This window comes from Somniosus microcephalus, chromosome 15 (genome assembly GCF_052327205.1).
Source record: "Somniosus microcephalus isolate GS21.2 chromosome 15, FLI_Smic_1.0, whole genome shotgun sequence".
NCBI classification, from domain to species: Eukaryota; Metazoa; Chordata; class Chondrichthyes; order Squaliformes; family Somniosidae; genus Somniosus; species Somniosus microcephalus.
The window spans coordinates 97,054,165-97,080,686 of NC_141001.1; the positions used below are offsets into that span (position 1 = coordinate 97,054,165).

The window sequence follows — 26,522 nt, forward strand, 5'->3', positions numbered from 1 at the left end:
TATAAATGGCCAAGATGGCAGACAGGTATAGCGAGGGCGGGGGATAGATAGATATAGAGAGAGAGAGAGAGGGGGGGCGGGGGATAGATAGAGAGCGGGTGGGGGATAGAGAGAGAGAGGGGGCGGGGATAGATAGATAGATAGAGAGAGAGAACCCCCAAAAAACCAAAGTTCTTGTGTTCCAGCAAAGATCCAGACATCAGGGACCCAGAATAAATTTCACACTAGGAGCAACCAAAATTGAGCAAACTACAAACTAGTTCTACCAGTCAATCCAAATAGAAATCCCAATTGGCATTTGGCTCAAAATTTTTAAATCAGTAATTGAACCAATTGCACTCTATGGCAGTGAGGTGTGGGGTCCGCTAACACAACAAGAATTTGCAAAATGGGACAAACACCCAATTGAGATCCTACATGCAAAATTCTGTAAAAGTATCCTCCGGACTCAGAGGAAAACCGCAAACAATGCATGCAAGGCAGAACTAGGCCAATATCCACTACTAATTAATATCCAAAAAAAGCCATCAAATTTTGGAAACACCTAAAAATGAGCAACCCCCACTGCTATCATTACGAAGCCCTGAAATGCCAAGAGATGATCATAGAAAAGAGTCCCCTCAGTCAATTAGTCCTGGGACTCAGTGAAGTAACTACTGACACTAATAATAATAATCAGCTCCAGGACAGTGACATCCTAGCACAGAAAATTCGACCCAACACAATGGTCACTAAACAAAAGGAAAAATATCTGACCTATTGGACAGAAACAACAAAAACCCAAAACAAACTCGATTGCTATTTGGCCCTAAACAGACAATACACCATGGCTGAATACCTGACCATGGTAAAAGATAGCAAATTGAGAAAAACCTTGACTATGTACAGGCTTAGTGAGCATAGCCTGGCCATCGAAAAAGGCAGACACAGGCAGATCTGGCTGCCAAGAGAGGACAGGATATGCTCTCACTGCAGTCAGGGAGTGGTGGAGACAGAGATGCACTTCCTCACAACTTGTGGAAACTATCAGGACATAAGGGGGAATTTCTACCCAAAATTCATAAAAATATGCCCTGAGTTCAAAAATTTGATTGACAACCAAAAACTCCCATATCTATTAGGGGAACAGAGAAATTGCGTAACTTTAGCGGCAAACTATGTTACAGCTTGCCATAAGCAGAGGGACAACCATTAAATCTAAGAAAAGATTATATGCATATTATATGTGTGTATATTTATACATACGGGGATATATCTGTTTATACACTGTATGGCTAGATCTGCGTTTACGTGTTCAATCAGACATGTTTTTCGGTGCTTTGGCAACATAAGATGTACCTTGTCATGCCAATAAAGCAATTTGAATTGAAAAAAAAATTGAGAGGGCGGGGATAGATAGAGAGAGAGAGGGCCGGGGAATAGATAGAGTGAGAGAAGGGCGGGGGATAGATAGAGAGCGGGCGGGGGATAGAGAGAGAGAGGGGGCGGGGGATAGATAGATAGAGAGAGGGGCGGGGGATAGATAGAGAGGGGCGGGGGATAGAGAGAGAGAGAGGCGGGCGATAGATAGATAGAGAGAGAGAGAGGGGGGCGGGGATAGATAGAGAGCGGGCGGGGATAGAGAGAGAGCGGGCGGGGATAGATAGATAGAGAGAGGGGTGGGGGATAGATAGAGAGGGGTGGGGGATAGAGAGAGAGAGAGGCGGGCGATAGATAGATAGAGAGAGAGAGAGAGAGGGGGGCGGGGATAGATAGAGAGAGAGAGAGAGGGCGGGGATAGATAGAGAGAGAGGGGCGGGGATAGATAGAGATAGAGAGAGGGCGGGGATAGATAGAGAGAGAGGGCGGGGGATAGATAGATAGATAGACAGACAGACAGATAGATAGATAGATAGATAGATAGATGGATGCCTTGTCGTGACAAGTTTTACACATTGCTTCTTTTATGAGGTTTGGGCTAAATGTTATGAAATTTATAGAACCAAATAATTTACTTTTAGCAGTTATGTATTTAATACGGGTGCTCATTCTGTTACTGGTCAGTAATTGTAATTATAATGGGAGTTTAAGCGAGGCACATTGGCTCGCTGGCCGGTGCTGCACCTGTTCACATCAAGCAAAGCAATGCCGCAGGGACCGGGGACTGCGGAGAGGGCCAGTCTTTCGGGATAAATTGCAATCCTGTTAACATGCTCAGGTTGCTTCCACACATATTGATGCTCCTACTGTACGTAGCCTGGGGACGAACCGTACTGTTAGTACAGAGCTAGAGAGACGAAAATCGGATAAAATAACCGAGCGAGTAAAAAATTGCATTGGTTCCTTTGTGAGTTGAGGCAGATTGAAAGCCTCCCAGGATAGTCTCCATCACAAAATTACAGCAACAAACTTCCCGATAAAGGATAAATACCAGCGTGGAATACAAAGCATTGCTTCCAGGGTAAATGAAAGAAAACTATGTCCATCTCTCCTCTCACTTCGAGAAAGACGAGAATATAAGAGAAAGGACACTAGAGTGTTCGATCCTTATACAGTGAAATAACATTCATTTTGTAATTTAAATTCTTTTGAACTCATTCGTATATATTCTGCAAACAAATATGTCGCCTTGTATTTCATAAACTCGCAGCCTAATCTCAGTGACTGATGATCTTTGGAAATATCCAATAAATATGTAAATACTTTTCTGGCGTCAGTGGACAATAAATCTTTACACCAGTGACTAAATATTTAATGATTATTAATTAATATATTCATTGGTGATGTGGAGCTGCGGCTTTTCCACCTCCAGACTCTGCGGCAAATCAACAACGAGTAGAACGCTTCCATCCAGTGGTACCTCGGCGTCCTAACCTTTTACAAATATATTCTAATCCTAACCTGACCTGGCGACGTTACATACCAAGAAATCAAACTGAGCTCTTTTTCTATAATGACACTGAAAGAAAAAGGGAATTCCAACAATAATGTCATTGCAATGTGCCTATCTTAAAGTGATATTGCGATCTTATATATAAATATGTTAGTGCGCGATTTATATTTCCTATCTCAGAGTGAAGGTATGCTAACACGGAGAACTTCTGGGCACATTGTGCTACAGTTACTATCACCTGTAGTAGCTTCAAGGTACAGCAGTAAATCAACACCTTTATACAGGAAAGCCAGTTCAGTGTGGGCACATTGTTAGACTTTATTGCCGTGTTCTGCTATCTTCGATTTATTCCAAACTACACTCTGGGACGGATTGTTGCCTCTGCTGATATAACCCCCGCCCCCAAGGTCGCCTGCCTTACTATTAATGACCACTATATACCGAAGCTCCTGCATGCCATTAAATGGGAATCAAGAGACCTGATACGTTTTTAGACCAATCCGCAATTTTATTATTATTGCACCGGTAAGTTTTTTTTTTAAACCCACTCGGGATGCAATTGTCGTACGCTCAGGGTTTGAGATCAGTACATGTTTGGGTGCGTACCCATTAGATGGACCAGAGTTATACTGTCTCTCCACTCAGCTCTGAAAAAACGGCCGCTCGCTCACCAAACATGCAAAGGTCGTTCATATGGTGGAGACGGTGCACACGCGAACGAACCTTGGTCTACAATAGTTTTCTAAAACTCGCTTGAATTGTATGGTCTTCTATAGCTCAACTCTCCGAGATACTCGTCTACTTCTTTGGTTTAATATTTGAGTAACTTGCTCATATGACCTCTTGCTTCTAAATGAAATACACGAAGAAGTTATTTGATTAAATTATTGGAATATAGATGATTATTTTCTACAAGTGTAACTGTATGTAGTTTAAATAACAAGACTTTTTTTAAAAGAAAATAATCTTAGAGAAGTTAATAATATTTCACTGTTAATCACTATGTTCCATACATATCGATATTTATTATATATACACGTTTTGTCTTTTAACTACTGAAGATAGCTGAACAGTAATAAATCCACACGGTCACTATACAATAAATAACAGTAGCGCCTCACATAAACGATTTCTTAAAAACTCTCTTTTAACTTCTGTTTATGATCATTACAGTTTGTATATAAGGGATCAATGATCAGCTACTCCATGCAACATGTGTAAGAAAGCCCCAAATCATTGCCTTTCTAATAAAGTGCTTTGATCACAGTAACTTGCACCTCTCACTGTTCACCATAACACTGTCCACAGGCAAGAAAATATGCATAACAACTGGAATCCACCCTCGGTACTATATAAAATAGTAAAGCAGGGAATGACATACTGTGATACTAATAAACGGTATTTTAAAGATATAATACATCTGAAATTGAGATTATATTGCTGGACTACTCAAAAGATTTGGTCTCAAGATTACTGAAGCCTTCTTGGGCCCTTAGGAATTTTTTGTCATTACTTTAGCAAAAAATGAGTAAACAATTCAGTGATACGAATAGAAAATAGTAATGTACTTGTACCACTGATCTTACTCTTAGTCCAATATAAAGCGTGCTGCCTGAAATTAACAAAGGAATTGTTCCTTGTTATGGACTGTTATGGCTTTGTTAAAAGCGAATGGAGATTGGTTGTGCATCATGACATGGGGAGAGATAACCCAAATTCAGAACTTGAGGAAATTGTCTGAAGGAAGTAAGCATCTCTGTAATTTTATGTTTGGGAACTGCAACATAACTGTTCATTTTATTCAGGTTTCGAATAAAATGTGTATGGATCTGACTCAAACTCAGTTAGTCATCAGTATTTTCATCTTATCTTCATTGCACTTGTGAAGTACATCAAGACAAATGTGGACTCATTCTGATCACATCAGGATGCAATTTATCACAGTTGCCTATAACAACATGGTTGCAAGTCGGTGTGTGAAAATATGATTACATAGTTCAGCTTTAGATTCAGGGCTGTTTAGAAGAAAAGGAAGATAGATAGATAGATAGATAGATAGATAGATAGATAGATAGATAGATAAACCTAAATTAGAAAACAAAGCAAAGAAGAAAGGAGAAGCATGATATAGAGAACAAGAAAGATGAGCTAATAGTATAAATAGTTGGGATGAGGAAGGGGATATATTAAGAAACTAAATGAAATTACTAAATAAGAATCTAATAATAGGGATCATTGCAATGTTGTTCCATTTCAGTATTGATGCTAATATAGAATTAGGCACATGTTAGTTACGTGTGGGAAAAGGCAAATACTGTGGATATGAGTTCATGTAGTTGGCTTGAAATATTTAGATCAGTTGTGTCTATGATAAGACAAGATTTGTCAGTAATCAAAATACATTTACTGGAGATGTTGGGAGAGATAAAGATGTGTGAGTGCAAACCTGAGATTTAGATCAATAATTTAATATTGTGGTGGGCAAAACAGGAACAACATAAGAAAAAGAAACCTCTCTTGGGAAGAAAACAACACAGCAAAGGACAGAACATTTATGAAGAGCTTCTGACTGCCTTTTGGGTGCAATGGCATGATGAGAATGAAGCATTAGAAGAAGGAAGATCTGTACTAATTTTAGATTAAATATTTGAAACTACTCATGAAAGCAAGCATGTGTTGTGTGTGTGTGAGCATGTGCATAAACATGTGTACGACTGTGTTGTGTGTTGATGTGTTGTGTGTTGATGACTGTGTGTGTTTGGCAGGGAGGAGTTGGAAACCTAAATGATGCTTGAAACTACACGATGGGATAATAAGCACAACTGCTTTAAGCATTTATCTGAAATTTCTCTTCACTGTTTTAGTAGAGGTGTTAATGATTTATTTTAAGTGGTTTAATGCCTCTATTCAGATATAAATGTATGCATCCATACCTATTATCTCAGAATAATTTCAGGCTCCAAGTGCTTTGTTGTTTCTTCACTTCACACCTGCGGTTTTGAAGTTTGCAAAATAAAAATGTTGATGTGTATCTTCCTATTCTAATTTTTTTCATTGTCCATTTATTTAACAATTGATATACTTGCTCTCTATTTTTTGTAAGAATGGGGGAAGGTACTTGCAAAAATACGCTTCTAGTTCATGGTAAAAGCCAGCACAGATACATACTTATGTAGATGCCAAAAAATTGAAGTTAATTGTAAAAGCACAACAATGAAAGATTTGAGATATACTTCAACAAGTCCCTTTGTTAGTTGTATAAATATCTCAACCAATTGCTTATCTGCAATATCATGTTCTTTTTTCATGAAATAATTCTACCAGCAGTCTTTGCCTTTGTTTATAAAAGGTAGCGCATTCTTCTGAATCCAACGCATGGCGTTGTTTACTGATTTTATTGGGCCGTGACAGTGATGGAGGATGGTTAATAGATAAGCTTTTCTTTTTCTTCAATAAACAATCTTCCTGTTGTACAAAATGATGAGCGTAATTGTGATGTCACAATGTTTGAGTAACAAAAAGTGATCTGAGTTTCGACTAATTTAACCACATAGCACAGAAGTGGGTCATGGAAACCTTACTATGGGCCTTGTTGGCATATTGGGATTTTCTTTATTTTCATGCAACCTTTATAGACAAATAATGTACACTCCACAACTGGCTGAATTAAGTTTCCGTCATTTATACCAGTTTGTTGGCTATTTAGCTGCTTGAAACGTGTGATATGTGTTTTATCACAATTCCCACGAAAAAGTTGCATTTCATAAAATTGCGCATGGGGAAAATGCACTCAACTACTATTTTCAAAACAGCCATTAAAATATAACCTTTATCCCCACCCTATTCAACTTTTCCATGTATCACACGTCAGTCTAGGTGTTATTCTATCTATGACACGCTATGTTAGCTATGTTATTTCCTCGTCATCAATGGATTAGTATAATTTATAAAGATGCAGCGATTATGTAACATGTATTAATATCTAAGTTTGGATGTCATAGACAAAAGAAAAGAATCAAGTGGCAATGTTATTTCAGATTTCAGATGACATTAATAACTAAGTCCGTTGTGCTTTCGTAGTTTATGATGTCACTTAAAAAGTTCACATTAGATCACAGCCTGGTACTGACCCCGAAATTATCCATTATTCTCCCCATAGCATAGGGGATTTCAGACATCAAAGCCGGTACTTCCCCTTCTCCAGGTGACAAAAGATTTCTTGTGGAGGCCGGAAGGCTGTCTCAAACTTTCTTCTAACACAGTGACGGTAAGTCTCTGCGTTGCAAAATTACGCATAATTATACTGTTCGCGTCTTGCCAAGCAGGAGCCGGAAATAAGATACGCTTTCTATCTCAGTCGCAAACCGGAAGGGGCTTATTAGAAGTTTTTGATTGGATAATGATGCATTGTGTCAAGGACAACGTCACGGGAGAGGAGGGTCACTTGGGATTCAAGCGATGGGTATCGCATTGAAATGTGAAGAGGGAAAATTGTCTTTTAAAATTCATCACAACGTTGCTTCTAGCTCTTGGGGAAAGAGGAAGAAGATGACAAGATACCAGTGGTTTATGAATGAACTCATTTGTACAAATTCATCATTTGTGGTGTTGGTACAGTGGTGATAGACACATGGAATTGATCAATGTGAATTTACAAAAGAAACAGGTTCTGCATATTGGGAAATGATCAATCCGAAATGTGAACATCTCAGTTAATACCAACGAATGCTGTATACATTTAAATATCATACTCGGCGTGTGTTGCTTCCCTTTGTTCTGTGTTGGAAACAGGCAGAAGGTGCATCAACCCACAATGAATATACTCTACAGGTTTAAAGCGCAATTCTTACTTTCGTTGCAATAATCGTTCTAGTGAACAAAATCGTATATTTATTGCACTTGATACTGTCACCCCCCAACCAGGAGATTAATATTGTCACATAATCTAGCATTCAAACCGTCCTGGTACAGTACAACAGAACGCGTCAACTGGACATCGCATTCACAGTCAGAGAGAAAAGTCAAGGCCATGAACAATACAGGGGAACTGTCTCAAATCTAAATAAAAGCGTTTGTTCACTTAACATTCGGTACTTTAAGAACTATTTTTCTAATCTAATTGAATCTTACTTGTATATTGTAGTGTTTCTATTTTGCTGACGTTACATTTAGATTTTATTCCACTTGAGTAACTGTTACATATAAAACTAAGCACATCTTGGTAGAAACAGTGCAATCTTTTTTTTACAAGCTCTAAGTATCTAAAATGCTCCGGTAAAACGCTTGGTTAAGCATGCAGCAATTGGCCAAAGCCACGAACCACAGATTAATACATCTTTATGATTTAAGCATTCGGCTTCCATGGGATTTCTCCACAGCCACCACTGAATACGTTTGGGCATGTTGAGAAACGTGTATGAATTTTGTTTCGCTGAAGCCATCTCCCAAGTTTACTATAACTGTACCTTAAAAAAATAGATGAATTGAGGGGGCACGGGGGGGGGGGGGGGGGAGAGCATCGACAGATGTTTTCTGTGCGTATATCCAGGGTACCTTATATCAACAGATTGGGCGCAATTTATTGTGATGAGTTCTCTCCGAGTTCTTTTCAATTCCTGTAGGAATGCGGGGAAGGATTGAATGCGGCATCAGGGCTACTATATGAATAGGGGCACAATCGAAAGTACATTAAATCTGCAATTGCCAGGTGACAGAGAATATTGCCACAACAAAAATCATTAGTTGGTTACCGTTAGTTGTAGATGATACGCTAAAAACTCAAGTTTAGAATTGTGCAGACAGGAGGGCGTGTAGCTCGAATCTTTGGCAATTCCGCTTTAACATGCTGGTGGTTTATGTAACAGACTGAGACTGGCGGGTATCAATACTGTCCACCAACTGCTTCAGTGAACAAAGACAACAAGAGCTTACAAATCGTGACAAGAACCCTCATAGTTTCTTACAACCTCCTGGACTTGACCACCTCGGCAACAAATAGTGCCCTCCATAAACTGTCACCTTTGTTTATCAGTAAAACCCATCGCGGCTCTTGGTAAGGATCTCAACAGGCATTGTTTAATCAACTCCGCCTATTTTCCAAGGGGGGACAGATTAAGGAATCAGGCACTGTGGTGATACAAATGGTCTCCTGCAAATCGGCAGTCCCCACCCCCCCAAAAACATTTTTTTTAGCCAAATTGTTGGACAATTAGAATTTCTCCCTGAACCCAACCCATGTTCAGATAAAAGACACTACAACCGTTGTTTTGATATCTTATTTCACGATTTCTGCCTGAATGTTTTACCGCATAAAAAAGGAGCGAAAACAAGGGATTGTAACACACGTTAAATCATAAAATAATTCCAGCGATTCCCCCCCCCTCTTTAAAAAGTCAAATTTTGAGAAATTTTCTATGAGGTGAAAAAAACCTGTCCTCAAAATCACCGATTCTTGGCCGTTTTGTAAACTAATTCTTCCACACAAACTCGTCCATTCATTTTGGATTATACAGTCGTTACAAAGGATCTTTGGAAGTTCCCTGCCACATTGTCAAATCATTGTCAAATTGTTATTACACCGTAGAGCGCTCTGGTCTTACAGAGTTTGTATTCGGACACATGCAGCATTTAGAAATGTTATCTTGTTGAAAGGGGCCAGCACGTTAGAGTAGAAGTTAGAATGCCGTGTCGATATACACACTCCCGTTTGCAGTTATTCTGAAAGTGAAACCAACTATATTTGTAAGAAATAGTCCATTTGAAATGTGAAATTAGATAATCGCTTACAGATTGCAATGCTAAGATCAACCACATAGGGCAGCGATATGAATGATTCATTCCGCTAAGATTGGGATATATGTTATGATATAAGGCGGGTATATGAATATGTAAAGACTCAATCTTAAAAAACACTTGGAAATTCATAAATATCGTTAGAGTTAACAACATAGGCAGTGTTTTTGAACACTTTGAGGCCTGTGCTTTAACAAATTTCTGCCGGCATTCTTGTAATTGTACCCCAAATATTTCCCGTATCTAATTCACACGAACCCCCTTTTCTATTATTCCCTAATAATTTACGATCCAGTTCCCAGACATTTTTGTGTCAATGCATTAAACACCCAGTCCGTATCTAACGTGTTGTCACTAGCTAAAATTGTAGACTGCGTATACTGCAAGTTTTAAAAACTGTCGGCAGTGCGGATTGGGAATCCAGTTCCCTGACAGCTCACAATATCGTTGGGGTGGAGGATTAATCTACTTAGCACGTTTTATTAGTGTGAAATAAATGACACCGGCTACTATGTTAGGAAGTCACTGGACATTTCAACATCGTTTGAACGTAGAAGAAAGAGAAACTTTTCTAAAACACGGTGAGAATTGCAATTTTCAGAAATCCACCCACTAACAAATCGCTTTCAAATCACAACAACCTTTCAACCCCCCTTTATCTTTCTCGGGTCTTGTCGCAACTTTACGCAAATCATCTCGCTCCCTGCAACACGGACACTGATCACGTTCCTCTGCAGTTGACGTGCGCATAATATTTTGCACGGCGGAGGCATTTAATGTGCGTTTGAATATATTGTTCATAATGAAAATGGGCACGTTTCATGCAGACTAGAGTGGGTTGGGCAGGCACTAGGAACCAGTCGGCACAGTGCGTGACTCGGATTAAGATAAACTCGGTTTGAATCTCAGGGGATCTAATTAACAGGTTGGATGAAACCCCCTGTGTGCCGAAGTATTAGCAGGCACCATAGAAACGGATCGTCCACAACCTGCTCCCCAACTCGGCTTTACAGCTGGCACAACATGCTCAATTTTACACGTCTTTCACACCCTCTAATTATCTCTTAAATCAAAGTGCGTTAATCGGGAGTGGGATCTGCCTGAAAATCGTCTAATTCTTTTCATTCATAAAGTTATTATCACGAACATGATTCCTTAAATGATTGCATTTGATATATAAAAAAGTAAAACATTTAAAGCATAAAGAATATGATTTGGGGAGAGAAATTACAATTAAGCTGATTGCCCAAAGAATGGTTCTATTTAATGATTCTATTATATTATTCTATTGTTGATTAAAACAGGTTTTTTTAAAAGCTAGTGTGGATAAATTGAATTTGAAGTAAATAGATCAGATCTCGATTGTTTTTCCCCCTTAGTCCAACCCAGCGCCGATGGTCCCCACATCAAGGAAGCGCAGGAGGGTTTGTGAGATTCCTAATTGTTTTTGCCTATAAGCTAAGTTAAAAAAAAATTAAAGCCAAATATCTTCTATAGTCAAAAATGAGTTCGTTGAATAAGGATTCCAATAAGTACCAAACAAAATTCCTGGGCGTATGTGGCATTTGTCGAGTTTCACTTAGCGTTCCACCTTTTAGTAATTTAACAGCGTTTAAATTGGTTCTCCGTTCAATAATTTGTGTCTGACAATCTGGTTCGAATTCGAAATATTTAATTTAAAATCCGGGCTCATTGGTAAAAGCAATATTTAAAATAAAAATCGAATATATGTTGTGAAAATTTTTGCAGTCGCTATTTTCAGCTTTTTGCATTAATGGCGCCAGGTTTGCACATCAGTAAAATCCATCAAATGGCCAAATTGTTTTCAGATGAGGTCTTTTACCTGTTCGCTGCCAATCTAGACGCTATGTAACCGCCAGGGATCTGAGTGACGATATATCCCCAGAAAAAGGAACCATGGATCATTCCCACAGTCTCGGGATCCCAGTTAAACTTCGCTTTCTTGTGGAAAAGAGAGAAAAAAGGGGGAGGGAAATGCAGGTCAGATTATAATGAAACGGGAAAGAATCTTTCAGATATATTTAGAAACAATGATAGTCATATACACCCCAAGTGATCGAACACGTGTTTTAACCTTAGGGCTGCAGCTACTTAATGATGTGGGATTTTTCCATTCACCATAAGCTGGTAGCAGGGAAAGGGTAGGAGACAGGGTAGAGAACAAGGTTTGGGCCTAGCTATAATTATTTTGGCATGTTCTAAATTTAGAGTAAAGGTTTTTATAGCATCATTTCTGTGTTTTTCTTTTATTTCTATCAGACATTTCTCCAATCATTATTTTACTATTTTTAGCCTTGGAAACAAGCATCCAACATTTCTGATACTAAATATAGAAGATTAAAACGAGAGTTGCCATGCCCTGGGATTTAACTGAATTCCACGGAGTGTTTTAGAATCCAGACTAAGAGCCTGCCCTCCTCACCTTCTTAATAATTGTATTCCCGTGGTGGATGGTGCGGTTGTTGACCATGTCCACGATGGCCACGCCAAGATTACACCTGATCCCGAAGGAGATACAGAAGCCCAGGCCGCTCATGATCGCGATGATGTACCTGCGAGGCAGCCCGAAGCAGGTACAATCACAGAGCGGCGGTTTCTTCGGCCGGACATCCTGCACCCTGCCATCCTCGGTCATCTCGATGTTCTCTCCAGGCTGCTGCCTCTTCTCCAGGACTCTGCACCACAAAAATCACATTCACCCAACAGAAAAAAAAATTCCTTTAATGCCTTTACTGCTGCTCGCGTCTAAGGGACTCTTTGTGAAATTAAGAAACATACATCTCTCTGTTGTGTTATCTTTGCGGTCTTATTTTTTACAATTCGCAGTCGGGGTACATTGATATAGGACAGTCTAATTTATATTTATTTTGTTACTGTTAAATATTCGTAAAATACACTACATCAACCCGACAAGGAATAAGATGCATGCCCAGAGTGTAATAGTATATGGACACACATAAGCCTAGAATACAAACTATATATAAGAACAAGTAGCGCCACATAATTATCATTCGGATTTTTTATTTTCATAAACGTGCGCCTAAAATGGTTTCCTTATGTTTATACGGGTGTATTTTAAAGCGCACTGTATATGTGCTTTTGGGATATTTATTTCTCAAGTAGACGCCTTATTTTAGAATGCAGTGTTCTTTGCATGATATTAGTTCGCTACAATTGAAATGACATTAATTGGTAAAACGGTCATTTGGAAAAATGTACATTTTGACTTAATAATAAAAGCAATACAGAAATCAAATCTGATCTCTCTGATCTAATTTCTGTTTTATTGTAAGGGCAATATTAATATTATTGGTAGAAAACATGTAACTAATACCTAACATAACAGGGAGAAATAACGAATGGAAATTTCGATTTTCTAGGCTTCAAAAGCTGTTGCTGTGTTTAATCAGTGTTGAGCTTTATTACAACCATATTTCAGTATTAAAAAGAAGTTATTGTCGATAAATTTACTTTTTGGCCAAAATATAATCAATTGTGATTAAAAAATGTTAAAAGTCTGTAAAACTATAAAGCGATTAACCTGACAATAATTGATTAGCACACCAAGTAAAGCCTGAGGTTAGGAGAGAAGCATTTTAAAAGCAAACACATTTTTTTTGAACATCAAAGATATCCAAGACATTGTACTTTTCAAATAATCACGTCAATAGACTGAATTGATTTTAGTCTAAAAAAAATCTGTGACTAGTTACATCGCAAAGATCTACATCAAAATAAGACTCGATTTGGAAAAAAATACCTTGCATAATTGTTATTTTGATAGATAGGCACAGTGGTGTATATATTATTAAACAGGTCGATATGTATGCAGTGCTATGGATTAATGCACAAAGACGCGCCAAATGCAGAAGCAGGCATCCCTTCTGATATTAATTATTTACACGTTCCATGGCTGATTGCTAAGGTGGAGATTACACTCAAGCTCCAGAACAAGAATGTAATGCCACAAGTCGATTTTTTAGACCAAAGGAAAACTCGCATTTACGACGGTCTCTTAAATAACCCGTGCTTAATCTAAACATGTTTCATTTCGCATTGTAGTAGCTCATAGTAAATATGACAGCAATCCCGATTTAAAGAGACAAAAATGCAAGCAGCCATATTTAACTGACTGCACTCTGAGTCCTATTAGCTGAAAAAGCTAAAAAGATAAGTATGGGGGAAAGGGGGAGCGAGGGAGTGTTGAGGAACATCACACATACATCTATGTGGCATGAACGAGGTTAATACAAGCATTTTTGATTATTCTACCGTCTTTATAACTACATACATTTATTATCAATATTTGCATTTAATAACGTTTCCAGAGATGATTTAGAAAACCCTTTGTACAACGACATGCATCCCCGGGTATTTTAAGCCCATTTTTTTATTGAATCACGCATTGACAAATATTGTTAGGAGTCTTACCTGTACAGGTGGCTAAGGGATTTCCCAGCAAAATTTTTGAGCCCCTCTTTGCTGGGAGCAAAGACCCGTTCCTTAACAGTATCCATACCTCCAGAAGCTGCTCAGGTATATTCTCTTATGAAAGTGTCATGCTAGAGATAATGACTGTTCATTAGAATGAATATGGTAGAACGATCAAGTGCTCTCAAGCTACAGAGGAGGGTACGACTCCTACATAGGAACTGATATGCTGCTGCGATTCGAAGTTCAAAGAGGAAATGAGAAAGTCTTATTTGGCTGCCCGCACCCAACCACTGAAGATTCAGAAACAGTCATGATGTTTAGGGAATCCTGCTTCCGAAATGTACTGTTGCTTGTAAAAAAAATAAATCCTGGGCTGTAACCTGTAGATCGCAGTTAATAAAGTCTATGAATATGCACGACTTTTCAGTCGCATGCAAAGGCAGAACAGAACTACCTGGCACCGTCGATTGTTGGAGTAGTTTGCACGGGAAAGTGGCTGGTGGCGTTTTCAGCACCTTGGACAGCAGCAACGCTGCAACGAGGGGGGTGTTGGTTCGATCGCCAATTTTCTCTGGGATTTGACCGTATTTCAGCAAATCCCTCACCGTCACCAGGCTCTGTCTTGGGTTGTGGATGCTATGGAAACGGCGTCAGAGATTCGATCATCTCGCCACAGGTTTCCAGGCTGTGTCGCTGCCTCACGGAGCTTGGAGTTTATTAAAAAAAAATTGACAAGTTTTCTTTCAATCCCCATGTGCGCTCCCCCTGCTGACGTGAGGCGCACCCCTGGCATTCATTCCTAGCCTTGAATGGATCTGGATCTCATGATCCTCTTGTACTAAGGATGTTGATTTATTGAACAGGCACGAAGACTACAGCACACGTTCATGGCCTCTTTATCCTTATTTTTTTTTAATCCATGTCACATATTTTGCAAAGGGATGACTGCCCTTACGCAAAGCAGCACATTATACATCCGGTGCAACAGTTCGCTTTCCTTAATTGATTTATTAGTTTGCAGATATTCCAAATTATCCCACTGAGACCAAAATACAGATTTGAGCATAACCTGCCATTTAAAACAAAATGAGTAAGAACTTAAGATTTAAGCCCCCTTTTTTAATTGCAAAAGCATGCGTTTGCATTCGAATGATTTTTTTATCAAAAATCGAAGATTTAAATGCGACCATAAGATCAAACATGTTGCCGCACCAATTAACAGAGTGATATCGGTTGATTGAAAGCTAACTCTTCATGGTCCACGTCTCCGCCTGGTGGTTGACCCTGACACTGCTCAGACTCACAAAATGTATTGGAAGCAGACTGGGAAGAGATGCTATGGTGGAATGAAACCTGAGCTGCATTTTATATCAGATTTAAATAAAAATCCGATTTCGATATCATTTGACTTTTGACATTACGTATGAGAGAAAGGATTACACGATGCTTTTCATAACACATTTTAACTATAAAAAACAGTTGTTGCATATTTGTAGATTGATTCTTCTTGCGTGGAGAAATAATGTTACAACTGTTAACACACAATCCTTTATTTCATAGAAACATAGAAGATAGGAGCAGGAGTAGGCCATTCGACCCTTCGAGCCTGCTCCACCATTCAATGAGATCATGGCTGATCATCCAATTTCAGTACCCTGTCCCTGCCTTCTCCCCATATCTCCTTGATCCCTTTAGCCTCAAGAAATATATCCAACTCTTTCTTGAATATATTTAATGAACTGGCCTCCACCGCCCTCTGTGGCAGAGAATTCCACAGGTTCACCACTCTCTGGGTGAAGAAATTCCTCCTCATTTCAGTCCTAAATGGCTTACCCCTTATCCTTAGACTATGGCCCCTGGTTCTGGACTCCCCAGCCATCAGAAACATCCTTCCTGCATCTAGTCTGTCCAGACCTGACAGAATTTTATAGGTTTCGATGAGATCCCCTCTCAATCTTCTAAACTCCAGTGAGTATAAGCCCAATCGACACAATCTCTCCTCATACGTCATTCCTGCCATCCCAGGTATCAGCCTGGTGAATCTTCGCTGCACTCCCTCCATGGCAAGAATGTCCTTCCTCAGGTAAGGTGACCAAAACTGCACACAATACTCAAGGTGCGGTCTCACCAAGGCCCTGTACAACTGTAGCAAGACATCCTTGTTCCTGTACTCAAACCCTCTTGCTACGAAGGCCAACATACCATTTGCCTTCAATCCCAGAATTGGCGTGAACTCCATAAAGTACTTTGTATAAAATTCCACGTTATGTCCTGTAATAACTATAGTCATGAAGAACGTTATTTGACTTGGCTACTGTCAGTTCTATATTTCACCAAATGAAAATTAATATTTACTTCTACACCGATTCTGACAGTTTGTCAATGTTCTTTAAGCAAAGCTTATTTTGAAATAATTCTTAATCCTTTTCCAGCACCAGGGCTGTGTAAGTAAACGGAAAGCATTGATTGACTCTCTACTGCAGCAAGAGTTTGAAGAAGTTTAGAAGTCCCAAAACATGCTAATAGTTACAGCCCTATATGAATGATACATCTCTGGCTAGTCCTGTCAGTAGGTAATGTTGTTTTCAAATACACCATCCTTCTCCTCCTCCTTCCTTATATTTTCACTTTGTTGAAATCAAGACTCATTCCACAGTCTCCTACTCATTCTTTCCCAGGAAACCAAAACAATAGAACTCCTTACATCCCTTAGACTTTCACTCCTTCTACAATTTATAGACTTTTAAAAACTAGGCTGGGCATCATCTTCTCATTAACAAAGTGACCAAAGCAGAATTGGGTTCATTGGTGTTTGATGTCCATAGGGAACTTTTAAGGATGACTTCTGATTGCCATTGCTCTTAGCTGCTGCAGTGTCTTGCTGGACTTTGTCACAGAACCAGGAAACAGAAGTGATATCAATTGCTTCATATCGCCAAATAGCTTTTTGCAGTCCTCAACACTGAACGAATCAACAGAAGCAACCATACAACACAACTTTGCTTGCTCAAGGATTTCTGATTAAATTAAAATATAGAAGACTAGCTCCAACACATGAAGTAGTGTTATGCTACTATATGCTGTGGTTTTATCAATGATCATATAACACATAAATTGCAGTAACGGGCAGTTGACCTTTTAGATCTTATTAAGGGTATGGTTCAAGTAGACGACAGAAGATAAAAAGTAGAACAGTGATATAAAATTGTTTACAATGTGTTTCAAATCCATATAGCTCTAAATTAAATACATCAGGCTTTAATCTTTTCTAAAGAAACTAGAATTATATTTTGCAGCATCTCTGTGCCAAGATATTAATTTTTTTGTTGCTATTTTCCCCCTTATCTTTCCTCCACCTGGAGGGCACGATCTTGCTGGGTTCAGTTCCATGAATGCTGGCAGTCCTCAAGGCATCTTATTAAAATAGCCAAGAGAGTGAATGTCAGACTCAGCCACAAAGGGAATCACAGCCAAACCAGATCTTGTACTTTTAAGCAAGAGTAAGTAGAGAGCAAGCAGCAGTGGGAAGCTTGGCTGACTTCCTAACCCAATGGTGTTGAAGACAATTATAATGTACTAATTACTGCACCTGCTGAGATCCATTAGCTCAGGCAAGACCAGGACTGAAACCTGGGACCTGCTAATCAGCAAGGCTTAGTACAATGCATAGTGGTGCCTTTACACACTGGAATCTTAGATGTCTAGTATTAAGATTCTTGAGGATGACTCCACAATGAAGGCCAACAAGCCCATTGGATTACAACAGACCATAATAAACCTGAATAACTATGGGGATAAAGTTCACTTAGGATTTTGCACTCGGTTTTAAGGTAAAACTCACCATATTGTATTTAAGCATCTAAACATGGCAATTACAACTTGTGTAGGATGGAGGCTGGCTAGCAGACTGTTAGAGAATTCAAGCCTTGAGGTGATAAAGATATGGACCATGGGTTCTGCAGTATTGGGGAGAAGAGGTGTTAACAGAAGGTGGACAATATTGCAGAGGAGGAAAAGTGGTCTTGGTAATGGAAGCATGTGGTGGAAAAAGTAATGCTCTGTGTTGAGCAGTATGTTGCATACCTTGTTACATAGCACCCAGAAAAGTTAATGAGGTTAAGGCCTGAATCATGGGGGTGTTAGCAAGAGTTGAAGATGATGGTTTCTGTTTTGCTGATAATAAACTGGAGGAATTTTTGTCTTATCAGGTCCTAAAGTTAGGCAGGGAGCGCAAAGTATATGAAGCCAATGGACCTGTGGAGGAGGTGAATTAAAGCTGAGCGCCATTAGCAAATATGTGGAAACTGATCCATTGCTTCCAAATGATGTCACCAAGGGGCAGTATATATAAATAAAATGATCAACACTCGGTGGAAGAAATGACAGTGCAGGTGAATTAAAATAGAAACATAGAAAAATAGGAGCAGGAGTAGGCCATTTGGCCCTTCAAGACTGCTCCGCCATTCATAGAAACACAGAAGATAGGAGCAGGAGTAGGCCATTCGGCCCCTCGAGCCTGCTCCGCCATTCAATGAGATCATGGCTGATCGTCCAAATTCAGTATCCTGTTCCTGCCTTCTCTCCATATCCCTTGATCCCTTTAGCCGTAAGAAATATATCCAACTCCTTCTTGAATATATTTAATGAATTGGCCTCAACTGCCTTCTTTGGTAGAGAATTCCACAGGTTCACCACTCTCTGGGTGAAGAAATTCCTCCTCATCTCTGTCCTAAATGGCTTACCCCTTATCCTTAGACTGTGACCCCTGGTTCTGGACTCCCCGACCATCGGGAACATCCTTCCAGCATCTAGTCTGTCTAGTCCTGTTAGAATTTTATACGTTTCGATGAGATCCCCTCTCATTCTTCTAAACTCCAGCGAGTACAAGCCCAATCGACCCAATCACTCCTCATACGTCATTCCTGCCATCCCAGGTATCAGCCTGGTGAATCTTCGCTGCACTCCTTCTATGGCAAGAACATCCTTCCTCAGATAAGGCGAACAAAACTGCACACAATACTCCAGATGTGGTCTCACCAAGGCCCTGTACAACTGCAGCAAGACATCCTTGTTCCTGTACTCAAACCCTCTTGCTACGAAGGCCAACATACCATTTGCCTTCTTAACCGCCTGCTGCACCTGCATGCTTACTTTCAGTGAATGGTGCACAAGGATGCCCAGGTCTCGTTGCACTTCCCTTTCTCCCAATCTATTGCCATTCAGATAATAATCTGCCTTCCTGTTTTTGACACCAAAGTGGATAACCTCGCATTTATCTATGTTATATTGCATCTGCCATACTTCTGCCCAATCACCCAACCTGTCCAAATCATACTGGAGTTTCTCGGTATCCTCCTCACAGCACACACGCCCACCCAGCTTTATGTCATCTGCAAACTTGGAGATATTACATCTAGTTGCCTCATCCAGATCATTAATATATAGTGAATAGCTGGGGTCCAAGGACCGAACCCTGCAGTACCCCACTAGTCACTGCCTGCCACTCGGAAAAAGAGCCATTTATTCCAACTCTTTGCTTTCTGTCTGCCAACCAGCTCTCTATCCAAGTCAATACCTTGCCCCCAATCCCATGTGCCTTAATTTTACACGCTAATCTCTTATACAGGACCTTATCGAAAGCCTTTTGAAAATCCAAATACACCACATCCACTGGTTCTCCCTTATCTATTTTACCAGTTACATCCCCAAAAAATTCCAGTAGATTAGTCAAGCACGATTTACCTTTTGTAAATCCATGTTGACTTTGTCCGATCCGGTCACTTTTTTCCAAGGGCTCTGCTATTACATCCTTTATAGCATTTTCCCCACTACCGATGTCAGGCTTACCGGTCTGTAATTCCCCGTTTTCTCTCTACCACCCTTTTTGATCAGTGGGGTAACATTAGCTACCCGCCAATCCATGGGTACTGTTCCAGATTCCATCGAATTTTGGAAGATGACCCGCAATGCATCTATTATTTCTAGGGCCACTTCCTTAAGTACCCTAGGATGTAGATTATCAGCCCTGGGGATTTATCGGCCCTCAATCCCATCAATTTCCCTAACACCATTTCCCTACAAATACTGATTTCTATCAGTTCCTCCCTGTCATTAGACCCTATGTTCCCTGACATCTTTGGGTGGTTATTTGTGTCCTCCTTTGTGAAGACAGAACCAAAGTATGTATTTAATTGGTCTGCCATTTCTTTGTTCCCCATTATAAATTCCCCTGATTCTGACTGCAAGGGACCTACGCTTGACTTCACCAATCTTTTTCTCTTTACATATCTATAAAAGCTTTTACAGTCAATTTTTATGTTCCCTGCAAGCTTACTCTCATACTCTATTTTCCCCCTCTTAATTAATCCCTTTGTCCTCCTTTGTTGAATCCTAAACTGCTCCCAATCCTCAGGTTTACTGCTTTTCCTGGCCAATTTATGTGTCCTCTCCTTGGATCTTATGCTATCCCTAATTTCCCTTGTTAGCCACGGTTGAGTCACCTTTTTTGTTTTATTTTTATGCCAAATTGGGATGAACAAATTCTGTAGTTCATCCATGTGATCTTTGAATGTTTGCCATTGCCCATCCACCATCAACCCTTTGAGTGTCATTCCCCAATCAATCCTACCCAACTCAATATGATCATGGCTGATCCTCTATCGCAATACCATATTCCCCCTCTCTCCCCATACCCCTTGATGCCTTTTAGACATAAATAAACCATTTCAGTGTCTTCTTTATGATTGATTCAAGTGGAACCAAAAGAGGGGTGTGCCGTGGAGGTAGATTGCAGAGAGAAAGGTTGGAGAAGGAAGGAATGTTTGTTGGTATCAAAAACAACAGAAAGGTCAAGGACAATGGGAGACAGTAAATCACGTTTGTTGATGTACAGCATGTCATTTGTGACTTTGACCAATGCTGTGGGTGGTGCAAAAGCAACATTAGCGTTCTCCCAAACAAGGAGTGATGGGACAGATTGCAGATAGGGCTGAAATTACATCAATATAATAAGTGCAATTTTCTTTTATCCGAACTTCACTATGACTAATTGTTTAAAGATTGTTCAACCTATCCTATAATGCTGAACAAATTAGTTTACATGTATAGCAATGGACATCAAAACATATCTTTCTCTAACAGTGTTCCAGGCATGCAAGATTCAATCTAAGCATTGCTCACAAAACTAGACAAAATTGTGATTTATGCAAGTACAATTATGTTTTGCTTTTTATGTGAGAGACTAAAACAAAGCTCTAGTTTTTGGCACATTTTCTGAGCAAATTTATGATGCTTTACTGCCAGAGTTGGTACCTGTAAAGTTTTGGAATAAAGAGTCTCATTTTTTGATCAAGTTGGTCAGAATTTTCTAAAATGTAAACTTAACACCGAAAAAAGTTCTCTTTTTAAGAAATTTATTTCCCCCGTTTATTTCTACTTTGCTACAGGTACTCACAAAATAACCACTGCACTTCAAAATCATCCCGTTACACAAAACTAAATTTGAAAATTTATAATGGTAACACATACTTTGTATATCAAGTGCGGTCAGTTAGAGCGAGAGTGAGACAGGTAGGCAAGATGAAAAATGCCATACTGGAGAATGGAACCAAATTTAGACACTCCACATCAGAATAAAAGACTCCAACTTAAAATAGAGCGCAGACCAGAGCCAGATTAAAGGGCTCTCTAAACTGTCCTACGTGCCGTAATTACAGCCATAGAGAAGCACATCTATTGCACCATTTCTATTTTCAACAATTCTTATGCGTTTTATAGCAGATTGCCAATTTAGTACTACATTATCGTTCATGTTGAGATCGCTAGATTTTTGGGCACTAAGGGAATCAAATGATGAGAGATCGGGAAATGTTGATATTCAGAGGGATCTGGGTGTCCGTGTACACAAATCACTGAAAGTTAGCATGCAGGTACCGCAAGCAATTAGAAAGCAAATGGTATGGTAGCCTTTATTATAAAACGATTGGAATTTAAGAGTAAAGAAGTCTCACTGCAAATATATAGAGCCTTGATGAGGCCACACCTGGTGTCTTGGCCTCCTTACCTAAGGAAGGATATACTTGCCTTCGAGGGAGTGCAATGAAGGTTCACCAGACTGATTCCTGGTATGAGGGGGTTGTCCTATGAGGAGAAATTGAAGAGACTAGCCCTACATTCCCTGGAAGAATGAGAGGTGATCTCATTGATACATATAAAATTCTTACAGGGCTTGATAGGGTAGATGCTGGGTGGATGTTTTCCCTGGCTAGGGAGTCTAGAACCAGGGGTCACAGTCTCAGAATAAGGGGGTGACCATTTAGGACTGAAATGAGGAGAAATTTCTTTACTCAAAGGGTTGTGAATCTTTGGAATTCTCTACCACAGAGGGCTGTGGATGCTCAGTCATTGAGTATATTCAAGATAGCGATTGATAGATTTTTGAATCTTAAGAGAATCAAGGGATATGAGAATAATGCAGGAAGGTGGAGCTGAAGTAGAAGATGGCAGAGCTGGCTCCAAGGGCTGAATGGCCTACTCCTGCTCCTATTTCTTATGCTATTACATTCTAAGGGATATGGGGATAGTGCGGGAAGGTGGAGTTGATGTAAAAGTTCAACTATGATCTTATTGAATGGTGGAGCAGGCTCGAAGGGCCGAATGGCCTACTCCTGCTCCTATTTCTTATGTTCTTATTACTCGGGGTTTGTGCTATGGGCAAAGACAATGAGAACTAGTGGGCTGAGACTGGTCACATATTCATTGTGATCTTTACAAATAGCAAAAAGATTCATCCCCTCCCCCCCTCCACTCCAGGCTCTTTGGACATCAAGACTACGCTTCGGCGCTGGACTACACTGGACTGCGCCATTAGACTCAGCTGCTGTGTCTCTGATCTGCTGCTCTGTTGCTTAAATTTTAAAAGTAACTTTGATCAGCTTACAGCCCTTCCCCCACCGCTGCTGTTCCCTGCAGAGCACATGACGGGCTTACTGGTTCTACTGGTTTTTCAGCTTCAGCTACGGTCTGGTTCCTGGCTAGAGTTTCACACTCTTGGGTCGAAGTACATTCTCCGCCGCATTTGGATCTTCTGGTGACCTCCAACTTCACCATCTTTTTTCTTGCCCCGCAACTGATTCTGCACATCTCCTGGATCTACGTTCCTTCGAAAATACCTCCAACAGTGCGTCCCCCGATGCTCTACCTTTCAAATAGCTTCTGGACTTCGCTCGCCCGCCACACCTGTGTCCGAACTTGGACAACAGTTCGTCAGTGCTCCATGCCGAATCCACCCTACCTGTCAACTTTATCCCACCACCGGACCTCTGACTTTAACTGTGGTCTCCCTTCTATTGTCTTCTCGCTATTCCCTGTTTACTACCAGGATATATGTATCCAAATATATGTATCCAAATAATTGTTACTTAACCAGTCCTATGTAACTTGAGCTTTCCCTGTGTCCATTCACATGCGCGTTTTGGCTGCCGCTTCGGACCCAAGCACATCACTTCTATTTCCACTATTTTTCCATCCTTTTTTTACTTCTCTCTTTACCCCTCCTAGACTCCTCTCTCCTATCATCATGCCTCCTTTCATGTATCCCTCTCAGGTACTCTGCCCTCCCAAATCCCTGCCCCAACCCTTCAGCACTCTTCAACCTTCCTACTCTCCTGTCGTCGTCCCAGCTTGACTCCCTGTTAGATAAGCCCACAGCTTCCCTCTATGCCTCTTGGCCATCATGGCCTTGACAGGAACCTGGCTGAGGAGTGATGACACCTTCCCCCTAAATGAAACCTCCCTGCCTGGCTATACATTCCACCACTTGCCCCGCCCAAACCACCACGATGGTGGTGTGGCTCTTATCTCAGTCTGTCCCTCTACTCCTCTGGCACTTTCTCCTCCTTTGAGCAGCTCACCTTGTTCTACCTCGCTCAGCTCTCATTTAAAATCCTCGTTCTCTACCGCCCACCCAAGTACCATAAAAATGTTCTCACCAAGCTATCGTCACTGCTTTCCTCCCTCAGCCTCTGCACCAAACGACTTCTCATCCTCGGTGATTTCAACCTACATCTCAATTGATCAAGCTCTCTCTCCTCTGATTTCAATGCCTTCCTATCTTCCTTTAATCTCTTCCTCCATATAAACTCCCCTACCCATATTCACAGCCACCCCTGGTCCTTGCCATTTCACATGGCCTCGTTACTCCCATCCTGTCAATCACAGATAAGGCCATCACTGATCATTTTCCTGTATTGCTCTCCACCCACATCCCCCCTTTCCCCTCCCAATCCAATTTCCTTCTGTGTCCGCCCCTGGAAAAAAAACTCTCCCAATTCACCAGCAACGGCACTTTCAAAATCCCAACTGTCCAGCCTTTGGCCCTCCATTCACCACAACATTTCTGCAGCTACCGGTCTGCTCAACCACACCCTCACCTCCACCTTTGATGCCCTAGTCTCCATTAAAACCATTACTCTCTCTCACCCTGGCCGTTTGTTCCCCCGGCACAGCCCTCATCTCTGCTCCCTTAAATCCAAGGGACGTAGACTTGAACTGATATGGCGGACAATTAGTTTAGCCATTCATTGCCAGATCTGGCTGGACTACATAAAGCTGTCATGAACCCTCACCTCAAAAAAAACAACCCTTGACCAATGTTCCCTCTAGTTTTTTGGGGGCCACACAAAATATAATGCATGCGCATTTTTTGTATTGAAAAGCCGGTTGAATGGGATCCCTGGAGCACTGTGCAGCCGCACAGCTTACAGGGAACATTGCCCTTGACCACTCCATCCTTGCAAACTACCGCCCCATCTCCAACCTCCCTCTCCGCTTGAAAGGCTTTGAACGTGCTGTCGCCTCCCAAATCCATGCCTGTTGTTCCCGGAACTCCATGTTTTGAATCCCTCCAATCAGGTTTCTGCCCTGCCACAGTACCGAAATGGTTCTTATCAAAATTACAAATGACATCCATTGTGATGTGACTAACATAAACTATCCCTCTTCATCCTTCTCGACTTGTCTGCAGCCTTTGACATGGTTGACCACACCATCCTCCTCCAACACCTCTCCACCGTCATCCAGCTGAGTGGGACTGCACTCACCTGCTTCCATTCTTATCTATCCAGTCATAGCCAGAGAATCACCTGCAATTGTTTCTCTTCCTGCTCTTGCATAGTTACCTCTGGTGTCCCCCAAAGATCTATCCTTGGCCCCTTTCTATTTCTCATCTACATGCTGCCCCTTGGTAACATCATCCAAAAACACAGCATCAGTTTCCACATGTATGCTGACAACACCCAGCTCTACCTCACCACCACCTCTCTCAACCCCTCCACTGTCTCTAAATTGTCAGACTACTTGTCTGACATCCAGTACTGGATGAGCAGAAATTTCCTCCAATTAAATATTGTGAAGACTGAAGCTATTGTCTTTGGTCCCCACCACAAACTCTGTTCCGTAGCCAGTGACTCCTTCCCTCTCCCTGGCAACTCTGAGGTTGGACCAGACTGTTTGCAACCTTGGTGTTATATTTGACCACGAGATGAGCTCCCGATCACATATCCGTACCATCACTAAAACCGCATATTTCCACCTCCATAACATTGCCTGATTCCGTCCCTGCCTCAGCTCATCCGCTGCTGAAACCCTCATCCATGCCTTTGTTTCCTCTAGGCTTGACTATTTCAATGCACTCCTGGCCAGCCTCCCACGTTCTACCCGCCTCCCACGTTCTACCCTCCGTAAACTTGAGGTCATCCAAAACTTTGCTGCCTGTGTCCTAACTCACACCAAGTCCCGTTCACCCATCACCCGTGCTCGCTGACCTACATTGGCTCCCAATTAAGCAAAGCCTCAATTTTAAAATTCTCATCCTGGTTTTCAAATCCCTCCATGGCCTCACCCCTCCCCATCCCTGTAATCTCCTTCAGTCCCACAATCCACCAAGATATCTGCGCTCCTCTAATTCTGCCTTTTTGAGCATCCCCGATTATAAATCGTTCAACCATTGGTAGCCGTGCCTTCTGTTGCCTGGGCCCCAAGCTCTGGAATTCCCCCTCTAAACCTCTCCACCTCCTTTAAGATGCTCCTTAAAATCTACCTCTTGGTCCGCCCTAATTATCTCCTTAGGTGGCTCGGTGTTGAATTTTGTTTGATAACGCTACTTTGAAATGCCTTGGGACCTTTTACTACGTTAAAGGCGCTTTCTAAATACAAGTTGTTGTTGATGACTGGATTTTAACTTATGATGCATAAGTGAATGGGTGGTGTACTAATGCAATTTTGTACCACTCTCCTGCTCCCCAAGCTGAATCTTAGATCACTAGAATGTCATGGACAGGTACATAAAATAATCAAAAAGGCTATGGAATGCTAGCCTTTATTTCTAGAGGACTAGAAAAAAGGG

The 26,522-nt window shown here is 40.9% G+C and overlaps 1 protein-coding gene across 1 annotated transcript in view; it reads right to left on the reverse strand.

Annotated features, from left to right (window-relative positions):
- The window catches only part of slc17a6a (solute carrier family 17 member 6a), a 41,274-nt gene extending 26,344 nt beyond the window's left edge, over positions 1 to 14,930 (reverse strand). Inside the window, exons 1-3 of the mRNA XM_086008141.1 lie at positions 14,117 to 14,930; positions 12,108 to 12,360; positions 11,508 to 11,626 (exon numbers count right to left, since the gene is read on the reverse strand). Coding sequence (XP_085864267.1) covers positions 11,508 to 11,626; positions 12,108 to 12,360; positions 14,117 to 14,202 — 458 coding nt within the window. The 5' untranslated portion in view covers positions 14,203 to 14,930. The remainder of the gene's footprint in view (positions 1 to 11,507; positions 11,627 to 12,107; positions 12,361 to 14,116) is intronic.
- Positions 14,931 to 26,522: the final 11,592 nt, after the last annotated feature.